Raw genomic sequence first — 12,145 nt, forward strand, 5'->3', positions numbered from 1 at the left:
GGGGAACCAGGTGGTGGGTATTAGAGAGGGCACGGATTGCATGGAGCACTGGGTGTGGTGCAAAAACAAGGAATACTGTTATGCTGAAAAAAAGAAAGTGATGATCTTTCAAAAAAAAAAAAAAGATTAGGTACAGTTTTGAAAATCTGGCAAGGAGGTCAAAGGTCTCTTAGGGATTCCTTAAGTCCCTGTATTTGTATATGCATGAGTAAAACGTTAAAAAATATATATATCTCATAGGTGGCAGTATAGTTGTTTTTTTCCATGCAAGCTCTAAAGATGAGCAAGGTTAAGTAACTTGCACAAGGTCACGTAGCTGACAGGATTTGAACCTAGGTCAGTGTAGCCGCACATCTACCACAGTGCCTGGCCACCCATTCATTATCCACCCCTGGCCTTGCCCAAGAAGGCATGTTGCTAGTTTTTGTTTTGAGAATGAATGGGAAAGGAGTTGGAACAAAATGTGCTTACAGATCTACTGACTGACACGTCAGTTATACCACAGTGTTTAGATAAGTTTCTGAAAATTGTCTTCCATAGATTGAGATAAGCACAACGTCTGCCCTTGTCTTCTTGTTTCTAAAATAATGTAGCTATTCCTTCATTGTGCTTTATCGCATTAAAAACAAAGTTGGCTTTTCTCCTGATAAAAAAAAATATATATCTTTATTGTAGAAAGTAGAGATGTTCACAAAAAGGAAAAGCGATCCCAAGCAATACACCAGCTCTTGGCTAAGACTGTGAGCACTGGAACTATCCTGTAGGGGTTTGAATCCCCGCTGTGCCACTGGCAATATGTGTGACTTTGAGCTAGTCACAGCTTCTTTGCTTATTCCTTCATGTGTCTCTGAAGTTGAAAATTAGACCCTGCGGGACACCTGAGTGGCTCAGTTGGTTGGGCAGCTGCCTTCAGCTCAGGTCGTGATCCCAGCATCATGGGATCGAGTCCGAGTCGGGCTCCTTGCTTGGCAGGGAGCCTGCTTCTCCCTCTGCCTCTGCCTGCCATTCTGTCTGCCTGTGCTCGGTCTCTCTCTCTCTCTCTCTCTCTCCATCTCTCTCTCTCTCTGATAAATAAATAAAATCTTAAAAAAAAAAAAAAAAAGAAAAAGAAAATTAGACCCTGCATCATTGAGTTGTTTAGATTAAATGGTACAAAACCCTTAGATGTGACCAAGAGATGTTTGATTAATACCTCAATAATGTTCTAATTTTCCTCTCTGAATATGTATATACATGTGTAAATATATATGTGTGTGTGTATATATATTATATTGTATGCATATACTAATAAATGAGATTTTTTTTTAAGCCAGCTAGTTTTCATCTAACGATATATCATGACTGCCTTTCCTTACTTCTAAATAGTCTTTAGTACTTGGTAGCTGCCTGGAACCTACTGATGGGTTGGTGTGAATGGAACTGAATCCATTATTGTGGGTCATGAAGGTTTCCAGGTCTGCTCTAACATAGTACACTCTTAAAGAAATCTCAGTAGATGTTGCACCATGAATGGTGTTCCTCTAGGTGACAGGAGCTCCCCACTTTTTGTAGGGCATACCTAATCTTCCCTCTCCTGGTGTGAATGAGGATCTGAGCATTTCCCTTTGGGAGCTCAGAAGCTTCTGAGTGTGGCACCTGTGAACTTCTGTATTCTAGCCCTATCCAGGGAACTCGGGCTCTGCCTCTTTTCCTTTCTCTCCCTTAAATCTATAAAAGCTGTGTTTCTTTGTTTAATATTTCTGGTATCTGGTATCTCTTGGTTCCTGAGAAATCACATCAGAAAGTACTCTCATTCTGTTTCTCTGTACCTGAGGTATGAAGAAGGTGTGGTGTCCTTTTTAAAAGGAAAAAAAGGAGAAACCCTAAGCATCTCTGTTTTCCAGGGTGGACCCCCAATGCCTGCCCTTCTGGGTGAGCTGTAGTCACTTCTGTATCATTCCAGGCACCATGCCTTGCCATTTTAGTGTTTATTTTATTTTATTTTATTTTATTTTATTTTATTTTATTTTATTTTAACTTTATTTGTCTGAGAGGGAAAGAACAAGCAGGGGAGTGGCAGGTGGAGGTAGAGGAAGAAGCAGGCTCCCTGCTGAGCAAGGAGCCTGATGTGGGCCTCAATCCCAGGACCTTGGGATCATGACCTGAGCCTTAGGTAGCCACTTAACTGACTGAGCCCCTCAGGTGTCCCTGCCATCTTAGTTTTATATTTCTGGCAACATGCTTATTTGATGATTCTATTGATGTAGAATTCTACTTGCTGGTCTGAGATTGTTTCCCTGGAAGTGGCCGCACCCCTTCTCTGCTTTTAGCCTCTAGCAAACCAATAAGTCACATGTTTTGAAAATCCTGCTCTGCCCTCTCCACCCCTAGCCTTCGGGGTATGTCATATATGCAGACTCTAGGGATGTATTTGTCTGTAGAGTCTGAGCTCCAGAAGACAAAGAGAGTTACGGATGGAAGTGACTTGGGGTCAGTAGTATCTCATGTAATATTCCTTTTTCAAAGTTTATGGCTTTACTGAGATTTTATCCTAGAGCTTAATCCTGGGTGTTTGGAACCTGTCATTTTAAACTGTATTGAGTCTCAAGAAACTTAGCTACATTCCAGGACACTGATGACTAAACAGCTTCAGACACAGCCATTTTCTTTTTTTGCTTTTCTTTCTTTATTTTTATTTTTTTTTTTAAGATTTTATTTATTTATTTGAGAGAGATCACAAGTAGGCAGAGAGGTAGGCAGAAAGAGGACGGGGGAGCAGGCTCCCCGCCAAGCAGAGAGCCTGATGTGGGGCTCGATCCCAGGATCCTGAGATCATGACCTGAGCCGAAGGCAGAGGCTTAACCCGCTGAGCCACGCAGGCGCCCTGACATGGCCATTTTCTGATGATGGTTAAGGGCCAGGCTTGGCTTTTCACTATAATCTAGGGAGTATATCCTCATCTCTGAGAGAGGGTAGAATATGTTAGGGCAACGGGTCTGTGAAAATTATGGTGGTGATTGTATGTCTGAGGTGTGCTGGAATGGCATCAGGACTTAAAAAGAGAAATAATTCATATTCCATATTGGACGGAGAAATGGCCTGTGTATTCCACATTTGTAATGCTCCAAGTATCAGTTTCTCGCTACAGTGTTTTCTAAAGCCCATCTTAATGTTTCCTTCTGATATCCTCCCTGGGAGAAAGGTTAAGTAGCATTGTCCTGCTTGCGCTACCCAAGAGGAGGTGGAGACAAGAACAGGTGAATTTCCTTGCCTTGGACCCTGAAATCAGGCTGACAAGAGCTTGCAAAGGCAGGAAAAGCTCCCAGGCAAGGAAAGAGCATTTTGCTCAGCGGTATTCATGTATGTCCTGTCTGGGGGCTGCTGAGCCAGAGAGTGCTGGACACTTCAGTGTCACAGTTCAAGATCCTTGACCGTTAATCTGCTTTGCTGCCTTGAGCTAAGCCCTCAGAGTGATGGATGGCAGAAGTCGATTATTTTTGGCTCGGCTGGTCCGTCTTGGCAAGGGGCCTTTACATGTAAAACTGATATCTACAAAGGGTTTTGGAATCTGATGTCATTTTTTTCCTACAATTCACATGTTGGCCTGTGCTGTAGATGGGGTTATCTGTTACGTGAGGGTCACGTTCTTGTTTGGGGCTCCCTGTAGAGATGGCTTCTAATACAGAAGGCCCCCTGCATCCTCTTCCACACCCCAGCAGACTTGCTAGAGCTTCAATCTCTTGACTCACTGGGCGCAGGAAAGCAGCAGGCCCTTGCTGGTTTAATCCCCACCTTACTGCTTATAGGTTAGTCAAAGGCTGACGGGGTCCTTCTTTTTGAACTTCATGTTTTCTCAGCCGAAAAATGGGAACAACTACTGTTAAGGCTAAAAAGCCAGGTTAATGGAGAATCCACTTTGGAGATGGGAGGAGATGACTCAGCATCCAATCCAGTGGGAGTTGGCATGTGATCTCAGATGGAGTTGCCACTGTTCCCATGCCACCCAGCCCAGCATCTTTTGTGCTTGGTTCTCTGCATCTTAAAATGTGACGTGGAGCAGAAATTTGTTATCTAGGTCTTGAACCTCTACACATTTTCTTGGACTGAGCCACTGATTTCCATGGAAATCAAAGCCAGATATGGTGAGGGGGTGAGGCCAGACTGACCTGACCTATATCTGTGTTTTTTCTGGAACAGGGGTCCCCGGTCACCTCCCTTGTGCTGTTCTTCCTGGATGGAACAAGAAAATAAACAGGGTGTGTGTGAAGCTAAGGACTCAGCAGACAAAGGGATGGGCTCTGATTTTGAGAACTCTGAAGACAGAGAACGGGACCCAGAAGAAAGAGGAATGGGCTCTCACCCACAGGATGCCAACAAGAGAGAAGGCCCCCCAGAGCAGGAGCTGGACTCCAACCCACATGATGAAGCTCTGGGAGGGGACCCAGAAGAGAGGGAACTGGTATCTGACATCTGCCCAGGTGAGGAAAAGCTGGCATTTCCATGGAAGTTGCCCCCACTCACAGTTATTTCTAGCTCCTCTAGAGTTAGAACCCAGGGCAGCATTCTTTGTGGGAGAGCCCTCTAGCGGAGACCATTACGCAGAACCATAAGCCTGAGGAACCTTCTTTTCTTCAGTCCAGTCTGAGGGGGGCTGTTCTGGTAAACGTGGATGAAGAAGGTAACTCACTGGTGTCGCACTACAGTGTACAGAACACTGCTATAAATTAACACTTGCAATAACATGAGAGGGAGCACAGCTAATATCAGAACCTACCTCATCAGGTTGTTGGGGGAGTTTAGATAAGTTGCTGCATTTGAAGACTTATCACAGCATTGAGCTAATAAAGTGTCCAGATGTTTGCAGTTATAGTCATCATCATCTTTGTTCGCAGATAAGGAAACTCAGTGGTAAGTGACCGGGTTTATATGGCTAACGCCCAAAGTGCTCAAGGCCTCTGCCAAATCCTTTGGTATTCCTGACCTGGAAAGAGGAAGCGCTGGCCCTCTGCCTCCATCCACATCCTTGGTCCTATCTCTGGGCATTTGTTGCTTTATACTGCTCTGTGCATGCCTTGGGGACAGAAATGAACTGAAATACCTTGCGGTCAAGACTAATGAGGTTACATTCCCTCCCCTGTGACACATCCCAGACTTCTCCTGCTCTCCCCTGCAGTGTACACAACACCTAGTCTTTATTATCTTAGTAACTTTCTGGAGTGCCCTCTGTTCTGTGTTAAGCAGCCAGAGAGAGGTGTGTGTTCTGGAAGTCTCTAAGCTGGGATCCCCAGCTCTAGGTCCTGTGCTCATTCTTCCTGCCTGGCTTACATAGTAAAGCCCTTAAGGTGGGGTGTGTTTGGGTTTGTTGTTCCACCCCTAACAAGTTTTGTTTTAAAAATCAGCCCATTACCTCGTTAGGACGGGTGATCTTTTCTTGTGGTTGGCTGGAGTGGCCTTGTCTTTTGAGGCCAGGGCCCTGAAAGGCATTAGGAGCTATGAGAGTAAGCTAATGTCTCCTGAGATCCCACAGAGTCCTACCCAGCCCGTTTCAAGCAGACTGTCAAGCCTTCAGATGACTCTGCTGAGTGGAGCCTCCGGTGCCCTGGGTGGGGCCTGGACCCCAGAGACAGTTGCTGTTAGAACTGGCCAGCCAAGGGGCAGTTGAGTGACCTTTGCCTGGGTTTCAGAGCACACTCTCCTGTTGTAGGCCTTCCTCAGGAGGCACCAGGTGGGAAGAAGGCTGAAATCGCGGGGGTCTTGGGGGAGGGGTTGAGAATACTCTCAGGAGGGTGGCCTGCACTTTTACCGAGACGTGCCCTCCGGGTTTGCCTCTCGAGCGCCAAGTATAGTCACGACCACTGCCACCTTTTCTGTTGCAGAGGAACTGCTGAGCGAGGAAGAAGGGGCTGCTCTCCGCGAAGATGATGATTACCAGTCCGGCGTAGCCGAGATGGCCATCTTCCCGGGACTGTCGGAGTCCGACAGCATTTCCCGGAGCCCCCGGGAAGAGGAGGAGGAGGAGAGCGCTGGGGAGAACCGGCTGGACGAAGAGGAGCAGCCGCCCCCTCCCATGCTCCCCTGGAGGCGGCATCTCTCCCTGGGGAGTCGACACCGGGGCGACAAGCCCGCCCACCGCCGCTTCCGCCGGCTCCATCACCCCATGGCCATGGACCTCGGGGAGCTCGACAGCCTGATGGCCAGCATCATGGACGCGCCCACCATCTGCCCGGACTGTGGGGAGAGCTTCAGCCCCGGCGCCGCCTTCCTGCAGCACCAGCGCATCCACCGCCTGGCGGAGGCCGCCGCCGCAGCCAGCCTGGAGCCCTTCGGCTTTGCGGGCGAGTGCGGCGCCGTGGTGGGCGTGGCGGGGGGCTTCGGGGCGGGGCCCGCGCTGGCCCGGCCCCCGCGCGAGAAGCCCTTCCGCTGCGGGGAGTGCGGCAAGGGCTTCAGCCGCAACACCTACCTGACCAACCACTTGCGCTTGCACACGGGCGAGCGGCCCAACCTGTGCGCGGACTGCGGCAAGAGCTTCAGCTGGCGCGCGGACCTGCTTAAGCACCGGCGCCTGCACACGGGCGAGAAGCCCTACCCGTGCCCCGAGTGCGGCGAGGCCTTCAGCCTCAGCTCGCACCTGCTGAGCCACAGGCGGGCGCACGCGGCAGCCAGCGGCGCGGGGGCGGCGGCGCTGCGGCCCTTCGCCTGCGGCGAGTGCGGCAAGGGTTTTGTGCGCCGCTCGCACCTGGCCAACCACCAGCGCATCCACACGGGCGAGAAGCCGCACGGCTGCGGCGAGTGTGGCAAGCGCTTCAGCTGGCGCTCGGACCTGGTGAAGCACCAGCGCGTGCACACGGGCGAGAAGCCCTACATGTGCTCCGAGTGTGGGGAGACCTTCAGCGTCAGCTCACACCTCTTCACGCACAAGCGCACGCACTCGGGCGAGCGGCCCTACGTGTGTCGCGAGTGCGGCAAGGGCTTCGGGCGCAACTCGCACCTGGTGAACCACCTGCGCGTGCACACGGGCGAGAAGCCCTTCTGCTGCGGCCAGTGCGAGAAGCGCTTCAGCGACTTCTCGACGCTCACGCAGCACCAGCGCACGCACACGGGCGAGAAGCCCTACACGTGCATCGAGTGCGGCAAGAGTTTCATCCAGAGCTCGCACCTGATCCGCCACCGCCGCATCCACACCGGCAACAAGCCGCACAAGTGTGCAGGCTGTGGCAAGGGCTTCCGCTACAAAACGCACCTGGCGCAGCACCAGAAGCTGCACCTGTGCTAGGGGCCGGGCCTCGGGGAGGCTGCCCTGGTGGGGAGCATGTGGCGAGGAGCAGTTCTGCGGATAGAGCTTGTGGAGAGAAATGGGGAAGGGGCGGGAGGGACAATCTGAGTGACCGGGGAGTCTTGGTGTTAGGGGGTCTTGAAGGGGAGGGTCGAGTCTGTGGTTTTTTTGGGGTGTTCTTTTTTGCCTGCCTCCCCAACGGGACGTGTTTGGGAGATGTGCTTGAGCCATGACGTCTTCAGATACACGCGGTAGGGGTTGAAGAGCACGGAAGAGCAGGCACTTTGAGGACGTTGAAGAAGGGGGGTTAGGGGAGTGAACAGGATGGCAGGCAGTAGAGTAGGTCGGGCCGTGGGGGCCTATGGGCGTTGGGAGAGGCTTATGGGGTAAAATAAAAGGCGGGTATGAATCATTCTGTCCTGGGCTCACCAGGTGTTAGGTTAACACTGTTTGCCCTGTCGCCCCACATCAGCCGTAGTCTCATGAAAAGTAGAGGAACCTTGTCGATGCTATGGGAGAAGATATTTAGTATATATTCCCCTTCATTTCTCTGAGCCACAGTTAGCTGCTATTTTGAGGCATCCAGGGGAAACTGGGCAGGAAAGCTTATGCACTCTGATTGCAAGGACAAAATTGAAGTTTGGAAATCCGTTCATAATAGGCTTTAAGATCACCTGGGAAATCTTGGTTCTGCTCCCCCTGGTTCTTTGCCACTTCCTTTAAAGTAGTCTAGCTTCATGCTGGGTCAAGGTGGTCTGTGTGGATGGGAGGTGTTCGGTGTGTGCCAAGCCTGGTATTTCACGTCTCACTTGTGATCTTCGAAGTGCAGGGGAATGAAACAGTCCCAGCTATGTGTGGCTTTCACTTTTCCAGGTCAGCATGTTGCTTGTTTGAAGTGAATCTCAGATCAGCAACTATTGCCCCAGTGACCTACTACAAAAGTCATCTAGCTCAGAGTTTTGCTGGCCTTATGTGAGAAATCCAGGAGAGCAGATGTTCACATGTTGGAGTGCAGAGCTTCTTTGTCTCATTTGCCTTTGCTCTGTATCCAGTGCCCCCCTCCCTCTTGGTAGTAATGGGGGAGATAATCGAACAGCCACCTCCATCCATATTGATATGGGCTTTTGGTCTGAATAGAGATATCTTTTATGTACACAGGGAGGCACAGTAGAAAGCTCAAGGTTTTACACAAGGAAGGCCCAAGCAGGGAAAGGTGTTAAGTGCAAAATTGCCAAATAGCACAAGCAATGAATGTTTTCTGGTTGTTATATAAATGCCAAAATAGCACTTTTTTATTTCTAAAGTGCTTTATGCTTTTTAACGACCGTTAATTGTTTCTCACACCTTTGTGAGGTAGATCAGTATTATGACCCCTGTCGTAGGGAAGACCCGAGGACAGGAGTACAGCAGGCTGTTTGGAAGACAGGCTGACGACCGTGGGGATAGGTATGGTCAAACCTTTTGTGTTCTCCTGTCAGCTGCTAGAAAGACTTAACCTGTCATGATTTATATAATAAAATGAAGACACTGAAAATTCTTAATGCTTCATGGAAAACTTAAGGCTAGTCTAGAAGGGCCAAAGATGTCCTTATTGACAAAGCTGGTCTTTGTCACATAATTAGGGTATCTTAGGATTGTTCCATTTCTAGTAGGGGGCTGTAGTTAGATGACTCTTGTACAGATTTCGGTTACCTGTACGGAAAATTCCTCCCCCAGGTTAGCCTTTAGGAATTAGAGTTGTGGAAAGCAGTCTTGTTTTCTTCACTAGTGATTGTTAGTTGTTCTGTACTTTTCATGGAAGCATCTTCACAAACTGTTGGACACACTTGAAAGCAAGATTGTTTTTACAGTTATAGCAAACTTTCTGTGGATGCTGGTAATTTATACTTGATCAATTGTATTTTAACAAAGAACCTCCTTGGGGACTGTAGGGAAGCATGTTTTTGTCCTTATAAAAACACCTTCCCCCAAAAAGAAAAAATCCTGAGAATTCTGGGCTTGTACAATGCCTGTTGATCTTGCCCTCTTAATCAGTTTTTTGTTATTTACAAATGCAAATCGATTTTCAAAAGATAGATAATTTTGCAAGACACTAATTCTTTATTTTCTTTTAGTTGATTAATCTGAGCAAAATCAATGTCCATTATTTATTCTGACTCTTTACCCTGAATACTAAGTGTATAGGACTCCTTTGAAAATAATATAGCCAATTTGTAGGTAACCTTACTCCTTTGTGTGTTTTTTTATGCACATCTACCTCTTCCAGCCATTTTATGTTCTCTCAAATCTGTGCCTATGAAATCTCATGCAAATTTTGATTCTCCACTTTATGGGTTATTTGGCCTTTGACTGCCATTGTACTCTGTATGGTCTTGTCTGCATCAGCTATGTTATATATGGGCAGCTTTCAAGAAGGTTCAAGAGGGAAGGGGCATTGAAGTTCATATGAAATAATTTGGTGGCAGTGGAAATGTTTGGGTTTCATTGACCTCTCTTCTTTCAAGTACCATGGGTAAGAGAGTCAGCTACCACTTCAGTATCCCTTTGAGGAGCAGATCCCTCAGCAGAAGAAAACAGCCCAACCACCAAAATCCCCACTCGCATGGTGCATTTAAAATGTGATTCCATTTTTCCTACACTTCTTCAGGGATCATAGCTGCATTAAGTGAATTTAAATGCAGTCAGGAGGCTGGTTCTTGTATCTAGTTCAAGAATAATAGTTTTTCTTCAGCAAGCCCCACTGTGATGCACCCTTAAAAATGCTACTTTGAAGATTCCTTCCATCAACTCATTCATGCTGGTGGAGGCAAGTGTATCATTTGTTTCCCGGGGAGTTTGGTCAAGTGCAGGCTGCTCTTGGCTTAGCAGAAGCCGGAGCAGTTTCGGTAAGTTAAATGGCTTGATTCAATCTTGAGCTCTGAGTTGGAAAGAGAAGATGAGAAGTTAACCCCTTGAGCCATGTGGTTTCTTCAGGATCAAGAGGCTCTACAAATGTGAGAAAGTACAGATGAAGAATCTGTGTTCATAGACAATCTGGACTGTGTTTCTGAAGTTTGCGCACATTTCCCTTCAGTATAATGTTATTTTACAGCTGCTTGTTAAAATAGTGAATAATTTAATGATCCTAAATGTAACAGGTTTTGTGTGAGTGTGTGCTTGTATATGTGAGAATTGCTTTATTTTCAGGTGGTTTTATTTAATGATGGTTCCTCGGACAGCGTTCTGGTGTTCAGCAACCCATATGGAACATTTGTCATTAAATCCATATCAGTCTTTTTCCATGTCATTCTTCTTTGTCATCCATATGGCACTGAGATCCATATACAGAAGCTTACTGTCTGGTAGAACAGGGGTCAGCAAACTACTGAGTCTAGCCTATCTCCCTTTGCAAGTAAAATGTTCTGGGCTGTGGTCCTCTCCATACAACCTTGCTTACATGTTGTCTGTGGTTGGTTTTGCTCTACCACAGCAAGGCTGAGTCTTTGTGACAGAGGCTACATGGCCCACAGTCCTAAAATGTTTACTCTCTGGATATTTACAGACAAAGGTTGCTGACTCCTGTGTTTGAGTATTCTGGAAGATCCTGGATCATCCTGGAACTGGTTGATGTCTACATAATCTGCCTATTTTAACCAGTAATTCAGCAGGGCACTTCCGTATTCTTGTAGCTTTGGGATGTTGGGAAATGTGTGAATGCTATGCCACTGGTATCAATTTCTTCCTTCCTTGGAGGAACCTTTCTGTGGGGCATTTTGACAGGAAGTGGGGAAAGCCGATATGGGGAAGAGAGGCAGTCTTAGGTCTCACCCCCTAATCTATTAAAAAAAAAATGTATTCCTGAATAACATCACAAAGTATTTTCCTTCCCTCAGCTCTCAGAAAGGTAACTTAATGGCTGTTGATAATACTGGATGGAACTTAACCAGCTAGACTGGCCTTTTACTTAAAATGTTTTTTAGTTGCTCTGTGCCCAACCTCAGGGAAACAATGAGACAGGCAGTTTGTAAGGAAGGGATTCACAAGAAATAGAAAAAACGCAGTGCAAAAGGCACTTTATGTTCTTGTGATGATCACAACCACCTCCTTGTGTGAGTGTCCACCCACCCTGTCTTGCCTGGCAGGGCCGGTGGATTTGGGGTCCTGGTCATGCACTCAGTCCAGGATTTATCAACATTCCTCCCTAACCTAACTATTCAGGTCTGAAGCAACCACCAGTCTAGCTCCTGGTCCCTAGGAAAACTACTGAATCAAGTATTTGAAGTATTTGTTCAGTGCTCTGTGGAGACATGGCAGTGAACCTGGACTTCTGGGCTCTGTCATGAGAGGATGCTGGTCCTGAACATGCTGTTGGAGCAGGGCTCTGTCTGCCTTCCAGGTAGAGAGGATGTATCTGGTCAACTTGGAATTTTGGGGGCTGAATTAGTTTGAGATCAAGATTTCATTAATCTAACTTAACTATATATGGTAGAATTACCTGGAGAGCTTTTTTTTTTTCTTTTCTTTTCTAAAGATTTTATTTATTTATTGAGAGTGAGAGAGAGCATGAGAGGGAGAAGCGGACTCCCCATGGAGCTGGGAGCCTGATGTGGGATTCGATCCTGGGACTCTGAGGTCGTGACCTGAGCCGAAGGCAGTCGCCCAACCAACTGAGCCACTCAGGTGCTTTAAAAACAAACAAGCCCTACCCCCCAAAAAAAACCCGGGGCACCTGGGTGTGTCAGTCAGTTAAGCATCCAACACTTTTTTTTTTTTTAAAGGTTTTATTTATCCACTTGACAGATCACAAGTAGGCAGAGAGAGGGGGAAACCGACTCCCCACCGAGTAGAGAGCCCGATGTGGGCCCAATCCCAGGACCCTGAGATCATGACCTGAGCTGAAGGCAGAGGTTCAAC

The 12,145-nt window shown here is 47.5% G+C and overlaps 1 protein-coding gene across 1 annotated transcript in view; it reads left to right on the forward strand.

The window, feature by feature from the left end:
* Positions 1–10,538, forward strand: part of ZNF697 (zinc finger protein 697) — a 32,448-nt gene extending 21,910 nt beyond the window's left edge. Inside the window, exons 2-3 of the mRNA XM_004771042.3 lie at positions 4,177–4,457; positions 5,856–10,538. Coding sequence (XP_004771099.1) covers positions 4,214–4,457; positions 5,856–7,252 — 1,641 coding nt within the window. The 5' untranslated portion in view covers positions 4,177–4,213 and the 3' untranslated portion in view covers positions 7,253–10,538. The remainder of the gene's footprint in view (positions 1–4,176; positions 4,458–5,855) is intronic.
* Positions 10,539–12,145: the final 1,607 nt, after the last annotated feature.

This window comes from Mustela putorius, unplaced genomic scaffold (assembly GCF_011764305.1).
Source record: "Mustela putorius furo isolate JIRA1106 unplaced genomic scaffold, ASM1176430v1.1 tig00000585_pilon_pilon_pilon, whole genome shotgun sequence".
In the NCBI taxonomy this organism is placed as follows: Eukaryota; Metazoa; Chordata; class Mammalia; order Carnivora; family Mustelidae; genus Mustela; species Mustela putorius.